The 16697-nt window shown below is 53.4% G+C and overlaps 1 protein-coding gene across 1 annotated transcript in view; it reads right to left on the reverse strand.

The window, feature by feature from the left end:
- Prdm16 (PR/SET domain 16) overlaps positions 1-16697 on the reverse strand; it is a 316464-nt gene that overhangs the window by 150758 nt on the left and 149009 nt on the right. Inside the window, exon 3 of the mRNA XM_051171023.1 lies at positions 8384-8434. Within this exon, the coding sequence (XP_051026980.1) occupies positions 8384-8434 (51 nt within the window). The remainder of the gene's footprint in view (positions 1-8383; positions 8435-16697) is intronic.

Consider the following 16697-nt stretch of genomic DNA (forward strand, 5'->3'; position numbering starts at 1 on the left):
TCACGTCTGATATCCTTGCCTATCAGACATTTATGTTACAATTCTTTGTTTGTTTGTTTGTTTGTTACAGAGTTTCTCTGTGTAGCCTTGGCTGTCCTGGACTAGCTTTGTGGACCAGGCTGGCCTCGAACTCATAGGGATCCGCCTGCCTCTGCCTCCCAAGTGCTGGGATTAAAGGCGTGCGCCACCCACGCCCAGCTGCGTTATAATTCTTAACAGTAGCAGGATTACAGTTATGAAGTAGCAACAAAACAACTTTATTGTTTGTCACTACTACATGAAGAACTGTAGTGAAAGGTCGCAGCATTAGGAAGGTTGAGAACCACTGCCGTGGAGGAGTTAGCAAGCAGAGGACCCTTGGGATTATCAGTGGGCTCCCACCTTTTCTCAGGACTGGGCAGCCCCCACCCCATGGCTACCACCTTAACCCAGGGTAGGTGTCCTTTCTGACAGCAGGTGGGCTTCCAGAAGTGAAGGGATGACACGGTGTTCCACAGTGGCACAGTGGCCTGCCTCCCCCACCCCCAGAGAATTCCCAACCAACCAGGCAGCTGTCATCCAGGGATGCCCCAACCCCAGCCGCATTCTAAGGTTCCAGAGCCCACCCCAGAGCACTGAGGAGATCCTAAGGCAGGAGGGTGTGGCTCCTGATGCTCTCAGTGGACCCCAGAACCTGTCTGTGTGGCCTCGGGCGCATCCCCAGCACCACTAGGACCATGAGGAGGAAAGAGATTCAACTTGTGTATGCTGTGAGGTGCTCCTCCAGGGATGCAGGGCTGTCAGACAGCATGGCAAGATGACAGGGTGAAGGGAAGTGCCCCAGCATCTGTGGTGCCCAAGGTGATGACCACTCCTGTCCAGCCACGTGGTCGCCCCCACCCATCCTCCTTATCTAGGCCTGGGACTCTGGGCTCAGCTGAGCCTGTGCTTGTGTGTTCAGGGCAGATGAGGCTAAAGAGAACCTCCAGCGGATGTATATATATTTCTCCCCTAATAGCGTGGCACAATTTAATTAACTCGATATTGCACCCACCTGAAGATTATGGACCGGCTTTATTGACGCTTCCATCTGGCTCCTATAAAGCCAGTAATGCAGCAGTAAATCCTGCTCAGATGCGGGTGCTGGAGAGGCCGTCCCACTTGGCCATCTTCCCCAGTACTCTCTGCAAGGGCTGCTCTGGTGACAGAGACAGGGTTTGAGACCACTCCCCACAACACACACACACACACACACACACACACACACACGGGTCACCTGTATGCACATAGGTACTAGTTTGTTGTGAGGAACTGACAGTGGGTGACTGTGAACTCTGTGCTGTAGGTGCACCTCTGCCCTGGACACAGATGCTGCCTGAGTTGGGACAACCAAGCCCCTGCTCTCTCACCTCTATCGAGGAACTGCTATGGTCCCCCGCTGCCCAGTCTGTCCACTCCAGAGCAGTACTGGCTGCTCCCTCCATACCTGGCTAAATCCCCAGACCCTGCAGAACACTAAGTCTAATCATCATGTACTGTTTTCAAAAGGGGACAGTGTGGTCACACTTTCAAAGTCCAAAGCCAAGGGCTCTAAAGCAAGAGCTGAGCCTGGTTCCTGGGTGGGGAAAGAGCTAGAAGATAAAAGCTCCTAATCCCAGGCCTCCAGGGGAAGGGGACAGTCCTCCTGTTGACAGTTTCTGATGCCAGAGAAGAGTCCCCAGGGACACAAGCTGTCCCTCCCTGCTAGAAACCCAGGGAGGGTAAGCTCAGCCAGCTTCCTACTACTTGGTACCTCCCCTCTGCCTCCTCTAAGACCTTTACCCAGAGATAGTTCATGAGAGCCACGTAAGAGGTTTCTGAGATGGCAAATCCTGACTTACTTCTCACAGAAATGTAGCAATGAACACAGCACCCCTCCACCCATTCCCAGCATGCCCCAAGCCCTGTGTACCTTCAGTTGGTTGAGCGCTGTCTGTCTCTTAAGTCTCCCTCCGACAAGCCTGGCCCTGGAGACAACACCCACGGGAGCAGGTAATAAATTACCGCCAGGAAATTAATTAGCCGCACCTCTGCTCACCTAATCTGATGGTTCAAGCTGATTTAAGGGATCCTCCAGCAGGGGTGGGGGGCGAGGATAATCTGCATCAAGTCAGCTCAGGATATGTACGTTTACAGAGTGATCATCAAGCTTGGGGCTGCCCATAACTCACTGAAGCCACGCTGGTGGGCTGTTAGTCACCCTTATCATCTTGCCAAGGGGCCACGGTTCGAGGCCCTGCCCTAAGAAGCTAGTTTAAGTGGCGCAAGGAGGTGAGGTCAGAGTCCAATTGGGGCCCCGAGCTGCCCCGACAGAGGTGGCTGGAGTTTCCACTGCAGCCCCTCCCCCAGACTGCCTATCACTGGAGTCCCGGGAGGGGCCTTCTGGATAAGTCTCAAGTTGTGAAAACGGCATCCTCTCTCCTTTGGGGAGGGGTGAGTGAGGAAGCCAGACACAGGCTAGTTTCAGAGAGCCACTGAGGGTCCCAAGGCCAGTGGCCCAGGCCCCTCAGGAGAAAGAGACCCTTAGAGGCAGCGCTTCCCGACTTTGTGCCGTCTTGGTGGCAGTGTTACACACCTCTTCAGTTTGCAGCCTTTGATTCAGCAAAATCAAGGATGCAAACTTCTTAGGAGTACTTAGTTTCCATGGCAACCGAAGCTGACCTCAACATTATTGTTTCCAAGAGGGGACTGACTTTGCTATATGTTCATTCACTGAATTAATGGACTCCCGGCTCTTTTATCAGCAACCCCAGAACAATGGAAAGAGAGACACGTCCTCCAAGGGCTTTCAACCACTGTCCAGCCTTTTGTCCCTGGCTTACTGCAAGGAGGCAAGTCTATTCAGCCTGAGATTATCAAAATCAACTCAGGGCTGTCTCCGGGGAGGGGGTAGCTAAACACACTCTGATTTCATGAAGACATAACTGATCCCACATGCATATTAATAATTTCGATTGCTGAGTTTACTGTGTTAGTGGTAGGTTGTTTTGTGTGTGTGTGTTTGTCGGGTTGTGTGTGTGTGTGTGCAAGTGTGTGTGTGTGTGCGGTAATAAAGAGAGTCTGTAGGGAAACTGTGGCGTAGTTATGTGCCTCGATGGGTTGCCAGCTGGCTGGTAAGGGCAGGGGAGGAAGAGGTTTCTTAGCTCACTTCAGTGACAGCCCTTAGCATAACCCAGGATGGCCAAGCGATGGGTGGTGGAGGAGAGCCGGTCCTAATGGGTACCAGCCAGATGCTGACCTGCAGGGCACCAGTGTGTGTACCCCCACCGCCTCCAGCTACATAAGAACAATATGGAACAATCCCCGCTGCACAGTCCTTACGAAGAAACGGTCTGCAGAGGCAAACAGCTCACTCAGTCGTGGCCCTGCTTAGATATCAGGATGTCTGACATCCAAGTAATTGCTGCACAAAAGCCACTTGGTAGTTGCCTGGCTGCCTAGGTTCCCACCTCGCCAGCAGGCTGAGTTCACACCCCTGGCTCCAGTCATCTTTATAAGCCCTGAGGCCTCTGGGCTTCCGGTCACCAGGAGCAGCTCACCCAGGAGCATAGGATGGGAAAAATGTCCCCAAGTCCAGTGGGAGAGGCTATACCTCTAACGGCCAAATAATCATCTCACAGATTTTCATAAACATCAATCAATCATCCTGTTTGGACCACTTGTGGGCTATCAGGCGGCTTTTATGACCTGTAGCATTTTGTACGAAATAATAACTGGAAGAGATTTATGGACCCATCGCTGACCCTTTCAATTTATTTTTTACTCTTTGCGTGCCTCCCACCCTAGCCCAGGAGTGCTGGCTGGGACCTTCCAGAGAGGAGCCTTCTCCAGGCCCACCGAGTCCCAGTTATAATGGCACAAATCCCCGATTTCTCTATTTGGGGCTGGAGAGGGAGCAGAGAAAGGGAGGAAATAAAAACACAAGAGAAAAAGGTCACTTCCTTTCATTTGTGTTCTCCCCAGTTGCCCTGTATTAACACCCTCCTTCCTTTTGCAAGATGCTGAAGGAAAACAAGATAAAGTGGGACAAAGGGAAAGGCCGAGGGGCCCTGTGTTTTCCCTTTTCATATCACTGAAGAGATTGAATCAAAATTCCTTCGGCTGATACCATCTCCCCGGGTGGACTACACTCTTGTTAACGGATAAATTCAAGCCCTCCAGAAAGTCAAAGAATAAATTTAAGCCTTTGCCAAATGTCTATCCTATTGGATTTTGATAAGGCAGCCATTGAGCCTTAATAATGTCTTCCATCCATTTTCTGCGAGCCCTTAACACGGCTCTTTATTCGTCCCCAAAGCCTCTTCTCCCGGCCTTTTTATTACTGGCTCCGACGTGCTCTCCAGGGAGCCCTGCGGGCCCAGTGATGGATGGACAGCCGGCTAGATTATCTCCCGCAGATGTTTGCTCTCTAGGAGCCCCGGGCTTCCCTCTAAGTAAACAGACTAAACAGAGGGGCAGCCCCAGCGCTCCTGGGTTCTGCCGTGGGAAGAGGCCTGAATGCATCTCACCACAGCCAAAGTGACTTCTGGGAAAGCTCAGGTGCTGTGCCGCCTCCGCCGGGAGGGCACACACACGAAGCGCTGGGTTTTAGGCACTGGAGGTCTGGAACACAGACACATAAGCCCCGGGGGCGTGAGGCCACAATGTTGGGGACGACAAGGCCCAGAGGGACACTGAGAGTAAGAGACAGGGGTTAATGGGGGCAAAGGGGAGGCTGGGTCCAGTGAGGGACAAAGGGAGGAGAATGGATGGGGGTGGTGGTGAGGGTAGCCTGAGCCAGCCACAGCTCCTCTCAGGACAGGCCTGCAGTCTTGAATGTGACCCATGTGTAGCCATGCTTGCCCAGTCCTGGGCCGTTTCTTCTGCAAATTATGAATAAACTAAGAAGAGAGCAAGTCCTCTGCAATCACCTATCCTCTAATACTTACAGAGTGGCCTCCTCTGTCTCTCTTTCCTCATCAGTGTCAAGGGGTTGAAAGACTCAAACTAAGGCCACTGCATTTCACAGGAGCAGACACTGGCAGCAGGAAACACATATAACCCAGATGTGGCAACGGACCAACCCAAGGCCACACAGCCTCCACATGCCCTTTTGTACCACAATCCCCTACCATATTTTTTTTGTTTTTGTTTTTCAAGACAGGGTTTCTCTGTGTAGCCCTGGCTGTCCTGGACTCACTTTGTACACCAGGCTGGCCTCGAACTCACAGCGATCCACCTGCCTATGTCTCCCGAGTGCTGAGATTACAGGCGTGTGCCACCACGCCCAGTCTCATATATATTTTTTTTTAATACAGGTGTGCGTGTCTTCCCTCAGGTGATGCAAACTACAAAAATAAGACACTAGGAACTTGCTGGATTCATCATTAAAATAACACAGGGCTGTCTGTGGCGCTGCCTCAGCAAGAACAAGGTACGGACATACACTAGCCACAGCTTTAAGTGACAAACTGTTGGAGAGGTGGAAACTTCCATCTAGACAGCCGTTCAAAGGCACCTGTATCCCATCATGCCCCTAGGCCCTGGCATGTGACCTCTTTGCTGTTGACTTGTAACTCCTATCTCCCGTCCAGTCTCCTTGGGTCTCCCACTGCTCAGGTCCAGACCCAAGGCTAGGTTTTAATTCTTGTCTTGTGACCCTGGTGAAGCAGGACAGCGGCCAAATGCCGTGTGTGTGTGTGTGTGTGTGTGTGTGTGTGTGTGTGTGTTGTGTGTCTGTGTGTGTGTTGTGTGTCTGTGTGTGCGTCTGTGTGTGTATGTGGTGTGTGTATGTGAAACTGTGCTGTCCAACAGCCTCAGCTCCATGTGTGGAGCTTGGGCACAAACTGCCTCTAACTTCCTCCGACAGGGCCGAAGGAGCAAGAGGGCTGGGCTGGGCGCTGAGAAGCCTGCACAGCTGCAGCCGGTGTCCCCTCCCGGCTCTGGTGCTGACACTGGCCTTCAAGATGCTCCAGTCTAGGTGGGCACATTGAGTCTCGGAGACCCTCAGCCTGGCTGCAGCTTCGAGGCACCACAGGGACCTGAGATGGAGACTGCTCTGTCGCCCTACTAAAGTCTCTGGTTGCAGACTACCTCACAGCTTGAGAAGCTCTCAGGATGACCTGGGACCAGGTGAGGCAAGACCTCACAGGACCACATTTTATAGGGGGACAAAGAGCACACATCACAAACAGCACGCCCACCTTCTACCTGGGAGCAGGAGGAGAGTGGCTAGGCTCTCTTGCCATAGGCTATTTTTGTTATTTTGTTTCCAATCAAAAGCATCCAGAGCTTTCCTTTCCATGGTCCCTTACACTTGAACTTGACCTTTGACCTCTGCCTGGGCTGGACAGCCTTGCTGGATGGCTTGAGAATCCATCTTGCCCTACAACCTCCTGCTAGGCCACCTGCACAGAACACCCAGCGACAGACACAGGGACCCAGCTCTGTTTGTGGCATGAGGCAGACTGTGTTTCACTTCTCCACAGTTATTTTTGTTTGTTTTGTTTTGTTTTTTGAGACAAGGTTTCTCTGTGTAGCCTTGGCTGTCCTGGATTTGTTCTGTAGACCAGGCTGGCCTTGAACTAACAGAGATCCACATGACTCTGCCTTCTGAGTGCTGGGGTTAAAGGCGTGCGACACCACAGCCTGGCTATCCACAGTTCTTACGTTATACAATTCTGTTCCAGCCCTACACCTTTCCTTTCAGAAAACTCAAATGTATCCAAAGAGGCAAAGGAAGAAGCGTCTGTGTGTCTGTGTGTGTGTGTGTGTGTGTGTGTGTGTGTGTGTGTGTGTGTGTGTGTGTGTGTGTGTGTGTGTGTGTGTGTGTCTGTGTGTGTGTGTGTGTCTGTGTGTGTGTGTGTGTCTGTGTGTGTGTGTGTCTGTGTGTGTGTCTGTGTCTGTGTGTGTGTGTCTGTGTGTGTGTGTGTGTCTGTGTGTGTGTGCATGTGTGCATGTGTGTCTGTGTCTGTGTGTGTGTGTGTCTGTGTGTGTGCATGTGTGTCTGTGTGTGTGTGTGTGTGTGTGTGTGTGTGTGTGTGTGTGTGTGTGTGTGTGTGTGTGTGTGTGTGTAGGAACTCTGGTCGGTGGTACAGAAAACTCAAATGTATCCAAAGAGGCAAAGGAAGAAGTGTCTGTGTGTGTCTGTGTGTGTGTGTGCATGTGTGTCTGTGTGTGTGTCTGTGTGTGTGTGTGCATGTGTGTCTGTGTGTGTAGGACTCTGGTCGGTGGTACACTTAAAAGGTAGAGGGAGAGATGAAGGAAGGCAGAAAATGGAGAAAGGGCCATTGTTAAACGTTCTCTCATGCTGAGGTCCGCCTGGAGGACAGGCACCCATCCCAGGCAGAGAGCTCTGCCTACATGCCTTAGTGCACATCAGGTCATATTTGTCTGTCCACTTGGGGGTGGGCAGGACCCCACAAGTACATGCTCTGTGACACTGGGTGGACCACTTGGTGCTGATGCTGCATACACTGCATCCTGAGCCCAGACCCCACCACTTCCAGGTAGGGATGTGCATGTAAACAAGCAAAGATGTCCAGAGAGAAGGGGATGCTTTAATTTCATAGGAAGATCCTGAACACAGGATAGGATGCTTGTATGAACATTCGCACATGCGTGTCTCCCTGTGCATGCATGCGCTGTGAGCGGTACATGGCGTGTGAGCTCAGGGAGGCTCAGGAGGTGACCGGGGAGCATCTTCTTGCTGCCGTGCAGACTGCAGTGTTAGCACTCACCTCTGTGTATGTGTGTGTGTCTCTCCCTGGGCCATGTGTACCCTTCCTCCACACAGCTCTCTCTGTCTCTGGGACTTTCAGAGCCGTGTTTATCAACCAGCTATGATCCATCATCAGAGAGAGAGGCCTAGACAATACCCAGTTGATGCTTTTCTTTTTCCTTAATGGTTTGCTTTACTTAAAGCGACGCTTGAGCCCTCTTTGGGAGCTAGCTGAGAGTGCGGCAGAAGGATCTGTTGAACCTGCGGCCCGCGGCCCCCCCTCCGCCTGCCCGCCCACCCCATATTCTTTTCATGTGAGTATCCAGTGAACCAGTGAAGATAGTTAAATAAACACAACCTGCCTTTATTTAGTTTCCATGTGTCTGCGTGGCCTGCAGCATTCCCACGGGCACAGGGTTCACCTCTGTTCTCAAGAGCTGGCGTTGCTTACTGAGGTGACACCCCCCACCCCCACGCCCCCTGCCCGCTTACACACTGAAAACGAGCATCTCCCCTCGTGGCTTGCGTACACTGTGCAGATGACACTGTGCCCATGGACCTGCTTCTGTGCTCCGTAGTTCAGAAACAGTCACAAGCTCACAGCTGCCCCACCAGCAGCCACACACAGAGGCGCAGGGCGATGGCGGGGACGGTGTGTTCGCCTACCTTTTTGATGCAGCTGTCCTGGGATGACACTTCTGTATCCGTCAGCATCTGCTGCAAAGCAAATTGGGAAAGGGATGTTAAGTGACTGACTGATGTGGCCCTCAAGCTTCAGAGGGCTGTGGGCCTTGGGGCAGATCAACACCTCAGCTGGCATGAAGGCAAGATCTTGTGGCTTCCCTGAGAAATAACGGGGGCTCTTTTTTGGAAGCCCTTTTAGTTGTGTGTGTGTGTGTGTGTGTGTGTGTGTGTGTGTGTGAGAGAGAGAGAGAGAGAGAGAGAGAGAGAGAGAGAGAGAGAGAGAGAGAGAGAGTGAGAGAGACAGAGAGAGAGACAGAGAGAGACAGAGAGAGAGAGAGAGAGAGAGAGAGAGAGAGAGAGAGAGAGAATCCTGACCAGAAGCAACACAAGGAAGGAAAGGGCTAACCTGGTCTACAATCCCAGGTTACAAACCATTGCTTTGGAAAAGCCAAGGCTGGACCTCATGCAGCCGCTCACGTTGTGCCCAAGGTCAAGAGCAGAGGGACCATGTGCGTCCTTGCGTGTCCTTGGTCGTTTGCTTTAGTGTCCTTATTCTAACTGAGGTCCTCCATTCGCCTGGGCCTAAACACACCCCGAAATGACGTCTCCTTTTTCTGCAAACGTCATTGCTTCTCTACAGCTCCATTTCAGAGACGCTATTGCTCCGCTAAGAGCCCATGGCCTATGTGTGAGAGCCTGCCTCACAGGGTGAGGGCTGGCACGGCAGACAGAACCTCAGGGCAGGCCACCTGTGGTTGCAGCAAGCATGGAGCTCAGACCCTGAAAGGGACATCAGACTCTGAGCTCTGCCAGAAACCCAAGCAGATCTGCCCAGGCACGAATGGGGTGACTAGGCTGTGACCATGGGGCTCAGGGTGTGTGTGTGTGTGTGTGTGTGTGTGTGTGTGTGTGTGTGTGTGTGTGTGTGTGTGTGTGTGTGCAGAGTTCAACTCTGCTCTCAGAGACAGCAGATATGGAGGAAGCACGCTCAAGGCTCTGTATGTTTCAGCCTGGGACAGGAGCGTGTCAACACGCCCTGGGGGGAAAGATGGTTGTTTGTAGTTAGGGGAGCTCGTCTTCAGCCATGGTACTGGACATCATGAAGGTGCTTGGTGGGCCACAGAAGACACTCCCTATTCCGCAGTACAGACCCCCATCCCTCGGATCCTTCTGCCCCAGGACCTCCCAGACCCCTTTCCTTGGCTCAGACCTGCACAGCTGCGGCATTTTGACCCACGTACCCTCTCAGAAAGCCAGCAACCCTGCTCTGGAGGGCTGGAAACCAACAAATGAGTGGTAGAAACTGGACTTTTCCCCTTCTGGATTGGAAGTCCAGCACATACACTCATGTCCATAAATTATAATGTCACCTCCATAAGAACAAGCACCGAGATGGAAAATCATACTTGAAAAATAAAACAAGGCGTGATGTCAGGCCCAAGGGCTTTCTTTCCCTCCCGGTCACACTACCCTGAGGTGCCCATGTGTACCTGCGCGGGCCGGCAAGGGAACCAAAATGTGGCATACAAAAACAGGCTGTGCCCGGCTCGGCTGTAACGACGACAGGCTGCATTCTAAGTGTTGGGAATCCTAACCAATTGTGAATTTTATGTTTCTTTTAATGAATTCTGAAAGCGTGGTTTAGAAAGTGACTCTAAGTGAAAAGTGAGAGTGAGGCAAGGTGAGTGCCATACAAGACTCAAGGTTCCAGAGGGGACTGCACCCTGTGACCCAGTGAGGTGCTTTGCCCAGCCTGGCTTGATTCTGCCCCCATGGCCAGCCACAGAAGCCAGCCAGAGCTGAGCTGTGAACAGTTGTGCTCCTGCGCCCCTCCACGGCTTCTCTTCTCTCTCAAAGCAGGGCCAGGGAGTGAGGAGAGGACCTTGTGAACCTGGACACTACAAAGTGAGACTGACTACCACACCTTAGGAAGGCCTTCCCTTCCAGGGAAGCGTTGCTCACACACTGGAGGCAAAGGTCACCCCAGGACGCCTCTTCCTGCTACCCAGACACAACTATTTAAACCTGTACCCTGGGTGGCGTTCCCAGCAGGCATGGAGACCTCTTGGTTAAATGTGTGCAGGGTAGCCGTTCTTCTGTGCTGCAACCACTTGTGGCAGGATATGTGCCAGTCCTTTGGGCCAATAGCTCTCTCGGCTTTAGCCAGTAGGATAAAATTAAGTGTTTTCATTTTTCCAAGGGAAGTAAGGCTTATACTGTGCTGAGAAGGCTGGACACAGCCACGGAGTGAGGAGACCTCAGAAAGATGTCCCTCATGGGATCTGTGGCCTATGTGCTCAGTAAGGTTCTGAACCCAGTGCATGTCTCCAAACCCCATCAGCTTAGTGAATGGAGGACCTCCTTCTGACACTCAGTAGTGAAGAGTCCTGAGCTGAGATGCCTGGCCTAGCTGGATGCTCTACCTGGCCACCTGCTAGGACCCTTTCCTGGGGTCCCAGGGTTCAGGGACACATTCATGCGCGCGCGCACAGCATGCACGTACACACACACACACACACACACACACACACACACACACACACACGCATGTGGGCAGTTGAAAAGCCCCCAAGTATGTGCTATGTGTGCTGAACCTGTCAGCAAACAGGTCACAGTAGACCAGGTGACGTTTTAGGACCAGTCTAAGGAGCTTGCTTGGTGGCATTCCACAGTCGCCTTGTACTAAACACACCGATGTCAACGCAGTGCTTGACACTGGAAAGAGAAGACTCGGGAACGGGGCGGGGCACGAGGTGCCTCTGGTTGCTCTCCTGCTGCAAGAGAGAGGAGCTGTCCTGGATCTGCTGGAAAGGGCACCCCAGCCCATCCCTGAGGAGTAAGGAGGTGCTCCTGTCACAGCTCAGCCTCCTGGTGTAAAAGCTGTGTCACTAACAAAAGTGGGGCTGAGGCTGCTCTGCTCCCTGTGTGCTCAGTCAAGCTTCAGACAGCTGCAAGGGCACCAGCCCTGGGGAGGGCTCGCCCGTGCCTGCTCTCACACTCTGGAGTATGTGGCTGCCTCCGAGGGAATACTGTTAGAGAGAGCCCTTACATCTAGAGAGCTGAGCCTGCTCCCCATCACACAGGAGTGACTGTTGTGCACGGGCGCTAACTAGCAAGACTGCCTGCCTGCGAGTGGGCCACACAGCCTTCTCCGGACCTGCCTGCCCATCCTTTAACTGAGTGGAAGGGAAAGCCCTACGGATGAGTGTGGTCACAGCAGAGGCTAACTAGCCAAATAGGATGAGCCCTCACTTACCCCACTATGGGCTCCCTCATTTCCGGAAGAGTTAGCACAGCCTTGGCAGCAGCCCCTACCTACCCTAGAGTTTGCAATGGGGGTACATAGAGGAGTGTCAACATTCTCATCCCCAACCCCTCAAGTTGGGGTGAAGAGGGAACAACCAGAGCCCTGTGCTGTCTAGGTCACGGGGGTGGGGGGGGGCTGGCTAGTCTTGGGGACAGGAGCTGGGGAGCTCTGTTCCTTGGCCTCTTCACACATACTCTGAGTAGATGCTCGAGTCAGCGCCACATGGCAGGCTTCCTGAGTCACTGGTGCCACAGGAGTGAGCATCACACCCTCAGAGGAAGCTGGCACCAGACCCTGCCTGCAAGGGAAGGTCTGAGTCCGACTCAGTAGCAGCCTTGCCAGGTAGGAATATCTTTAATGAGGCCTCCTCACCCGCTGCTGACCTTGGGTGGAGAAACCTCCGGACACACTCCGGAGCCTCTCAGCCTTGGCTTCCTCCCTGGCTGGGCTGCCGGTTACTGAAAACCCTCTTTATGTTGCTAGCTCAGCCTCTGCATACGCACTGCTGGCTTGCTGGTCGCTGGCAGTGGTGGCTGCCCCAGGCTCTCAACTTCTCCCCGCACCCCGGCAGAAGTATTAGGTGTGTTTTGACTGAACATTTTAGCCAAAAAAATGAGGTTTGACCTGCGGCATTTAGCTTCTCTCTCGAGTACTGGTGCCAGGATTTAGCTAAGTGGGGTTGCTCAAAACATCTTTTTTGACTCTTAAAATAAATACCCTCTGTTCTCCAAGAGGCTGGTGAAGAGTACACACACACGCATACAGACATCTCATAGGCTCACAGCTCTGAAACTCTGGCATGTCCCCCAAGGGGGCCGACTTTCTGTTTGGTGTCGCAAATGGATCCCAGAAGGCGTCGCTCCCTTCAAAGAATCTGGGAGCAGACCTATGGGAGGAAGCCAGCATGAGCCCCAACATAAGGCCTCTCGAAAGCTAGACCAGCCTGACTAGGGAGCATGGTCTTGGCTTGCCCTGGGCTGGCATCTGGTCTTCTCACATAGCCCATGTCACTGTAGCCCTTATTTTTTCCATAACGGTTTTTGAAGTAGTTTCTCTGGAGCAGTGGATTTGTGTAAGCTTGGAACCTTCAGGGAGCTAACACTGGGGTCTCTTCTGGGCAGGGGGAAAGGCAGAGTGTTTGCCATACTATTAAAGGTGTGCTGATGGAGACTCTCAGCCATTGCATCCTGGCTCTGAGTCTTACTTGCGGACCGGAGGAGGCTATGGGTCCAGGGTCTCAGGGCTGTCTGAGCACACGGAATGGCGCTGTTGACCCCTCTGTCACCAGTGGGGTTGACTTCCGTGGAGCTTGCCCTTAAAGCAGGGTTTTCTACTCAGAAGCTGAAGGATGGGGCTGCACGGGACTCCCCTGATTTGAGCCCAGCTAGCCCCTGGAGAGGAATGCCCTCAAGCCGGTGCCTTGGCTCTTTCTAGGACGATGGACCACGTGCACACATGCGTCCTAAGGCTAACACACACTGCTGGTAGAGTCTCCAATTGGCCCAGAACTTACTAATTCAGCTGAATTGGCTGGTGAGTGAGCTCTAGGTAACCTCCGGTCTCCATTTCCCTGGCGTGGGGGTTAGAACCATGTACGCATGCTCGGGCTTTGTTGCTGTTAGGTGGGAGTTCTGGGAGACCGAAGTTGGGCCTTCCTATCCACACAGCAAGCACTTTACTGACTGAATTATGGCCAAAGCCTAGGAAGCGACGCTCTTGAAGAGTCCTGTTCACCCTCAATGTTCTTCCTATGCCAGCATCCTACAGTCACGACACCCTGCCTGGTGCAAACAGTTCACGAGCCCCAACAACAGAGACCATGGCGGCACCAGCAGCTACTCATATCCTGGGCTGTCTGACGTTTCTGGGACATGTCTCCTTCAGGCAAGGGCCCAGAGGGCAGCAGCATCTAGGCTTTGTCACCAGGAAACTGAACAGGGGGAGTTGAAAGCCTGGAGGGGAAGACAAGGAGACAGGCAGCCGACAGGGCGCAGCGGCGTGAGTGTGGGCCTCTGCTCCTGTGCTGCACGGGCTGTGCAGGGACAGAGTGAGCAGGACGCACACACATCTCAAGAAAACGGCCACGTGTCCCTTCCCTTCTGACAGGTCCCACACCTGACCGGATCTCTCTAGGAGAGGGACACTCCCTGTAGCTGCAGTATTGGCCAGAGCTGAACTGGGACACATCCCACTGGCAGTTCCAGTGGGAACCCAGAGGGATGTTCTGGATCCCCAGGCCAGTCCTGGCTTCCAGAGCAAAGGATCTGGCCGTGTTGACACAAACTCCTCTGCTCTCAGCTGGGAGAGTGGGGGTCATATTTATTTATATTGCACTTGAAAAAAAAACTCAGCTTGGCCGTGTTTGAGCTGCAGAAATGATTTTTTTTTAAAAGAGCGGTGAACACTGTTTTTAGCTTTTATGCCTAAACAGATACTTCTCAGTTCCTTCAAGGCAGAGCTGTCTAATGAATGGATGCTCTCTCCTCCCTCCTAAGAAAAATATTTACACGGTCTAGCACAGCGGCAGAGGGTCACTCTGGAGCTCATGCCCGAAACGCAGAGAGGTCTCCACGCCTGCTGCAGCCCTTCTCTCTCCTCAAGGGCATTCCCTACCTCCCCTGCTAGGGTTCCTTCTGAGAGACCAGTCCCAGGAGACCGTTGACATCATCCTGCCCTCTAGAGCCCTCCTGTTTGGCTTGCCAAAGATGCTGGGTCCTTTGGCCTCTATGTGAGAAAGGCTCTGATTTTTTTCCCTCAGAGCTCTCCTGTGAAACCCACTCCCCACGTGTGCTAGAATCCATATCCCAAACCTTCCATGACTTAGATGAGGTGTGCCCAGCCCTCCCATGGCCTGATGTGGCCAGTGAGTCTCAGCTGTGTGTGCCCAAACATTTTCCCTCAGGCACGGGCCTGCCTTGCACTGCCTGGCCAGCACAGTGGTGCAGACCCAGGACCTGGGCATGGACTGGCCATTCTCAGACGATCCAAGTACATTCTGTCCACTGGCAGTTCCGGGTCCGTGACTGTACTGCTGGGACACCTCGTCCAGTAGCGGCTGCCCAGTGCTTGTGGCTGCCTGCTGTGGAGTGATCAGAGCTACAGGCTATGGGGTCTCTGTCTGCCTTGGGCTAAGATTCCCATCTCACCCTAATCTTTGGGCAGCCATGGAGTACCTCTGTCTACACCCACCTCACGGAAAGTGACCTGGAGCCACTCCACGACACACCGAACAGTGGCCCCCTCACTACACTTAGACGGACAGTTAACATGAACAGTAAAGCGAGAGAACACCTCGCAGGAGGGTCAGCGAGCCTCGGTTCCTCTTGACACAGGGGTCCTGAGGTAGCAAGTAGGGATAGGGTACCCCAGAGAACCAGCAAAGGGGAAGCAGAGGTGAAGGGCCTGAGGATCTGGAGGCTGGGCTGGGGAGAGCTGGAGGCCATTCAAGAGACAAGAGGGTCGCCATCAGACAGCAATCAGACGGAGGAGAGCCAAGGGTGGGCCGAGCCGGTCGCCATGCTGAGGACTGGTGTCGTGGCAGTCTGTGGGAAGGTCATCTCCGTCCCCACCCCACACCCCCGAGGAGGGGGCAGCTCATAGAGGACAAAGCCTCCTCAGACCCGCACAGAGTTGGATGGAGCCAGAACGGAGGGTGGTACTGTGACCATGAGCCAGCGTGAGGCCCCCAGAGAGTCCGTCCCTTCCCTAAGGGGTACTGAAACAAGAAGGTGTGGTCCCACCCTGGCCTATGACTCCTGTGCTGCACGGGCTGTGCAGGGACAGAATGAGCAGGACGCACACACATCTCAAGAAAACAGCCACATGTCCCTTCCCTTCTGACTTGGTCTAAGGGGGAAAGATTCCATTCCCAAACAAACAGAAAGTTGTCTTGGCCCCTGACCCTGTCTCTTCAATCTTTTGCTCCGCATTTTTTTTCTACCAGCTCTTACCTGCCCTAGTGAAGTCCAGCAGAGGTTAGACTGTTCACCTAGAGCAGCTGTTCACCCACCAGACGGGGAAAGGCAACAGGCAGAGAAGCAACCCAGAGGCAGAGACATGTCAGGTATGAGGCCTCAGAGACGCTAAACAGGCATAGCCCAGGTCTGTGGTACCAGCCACTCCTGGACGCTGATGGGGGCCATCAGAACCTGTGCCGCTGCAAATGGCAGAGGCAGCTCTAGCCCTACAGGTGCTTCATGGGATCTCCACGGAGTAGAGGCTCCAGCACGCCAGAGATGGCCAGGAGGTGTGTGGGAGCATTCGGCAGCAGCTGCCTGACTGGCTGTCTACAGCCCCAGTGGATGTCCGTCCCCCCTGCCCCCCCACCCCCCGACACAGTGCAAGGAGCTTGGAGACAGTGTGCACCTCACACTCTGCACCTTATGCCACCGTGACCTCCAAAGGCTCGTGACACTGAACACAAGATCTGTGCTCTCAGGCAAGTGCTAACCATTCAGAGGGACACAGTGAGCTGGCAAACATTATCCCGGGCCCGGGATGAACTCAGTGGTGTAGTGTGCATAGGAGGAATCTGGAGTATTCAGACTTGGACCTGGGACAGAAGGTAGCTGTGAATGTTCTTGCAAGGTCCAAGAGACTAGTTTATGGAAGTGAGGGAGGCTCCCTGCTGCCTGACACCTTTTGGCACCAGAAGGGGCACCCTGCATCCATCCATCCATCCTTCCTTCCTTCTTTCTTTCCTTCCTCCTTCCTTCCTCCTCCCTTCCTTCCTCCCTTTCTTCCTTCTTCCTTCCTTCCTCCTTCCTTCCTCCCTCCCTTCCTTCCTCCCTTCCTTCCTGCCCTTCCTTCCTTCTTCCTTCCTTCTTCCTTCCTTCCTCCTTCCTTCCTCCCTCCCTTCCTTCCTCCCTTCCTTCTCCTCCTTCCTTCCTCCCTTCCTTCTCTTCCTCTCTTCCTCCCTTCCTTCCTGCCCTTCCTTCCTCCCTCCCTCCCTCCTTTCCTTCCCCTCCCTCCCTTCTTTCCTTCCCTTCT

The sequence above is a fragment of the Acomys russatus genome, chromosome 29, assembly GCF_903995435.1.
Source record: "Acomys russatus chromosome 29, mAcoRus1.1, whole genome shotgun sequence".
Taxonomy (NCBI): Eukaryota; Metazoa; Chordata; class Mammalia; order Rodentia; family Muridae; genus Acomys; species Acomys russatus.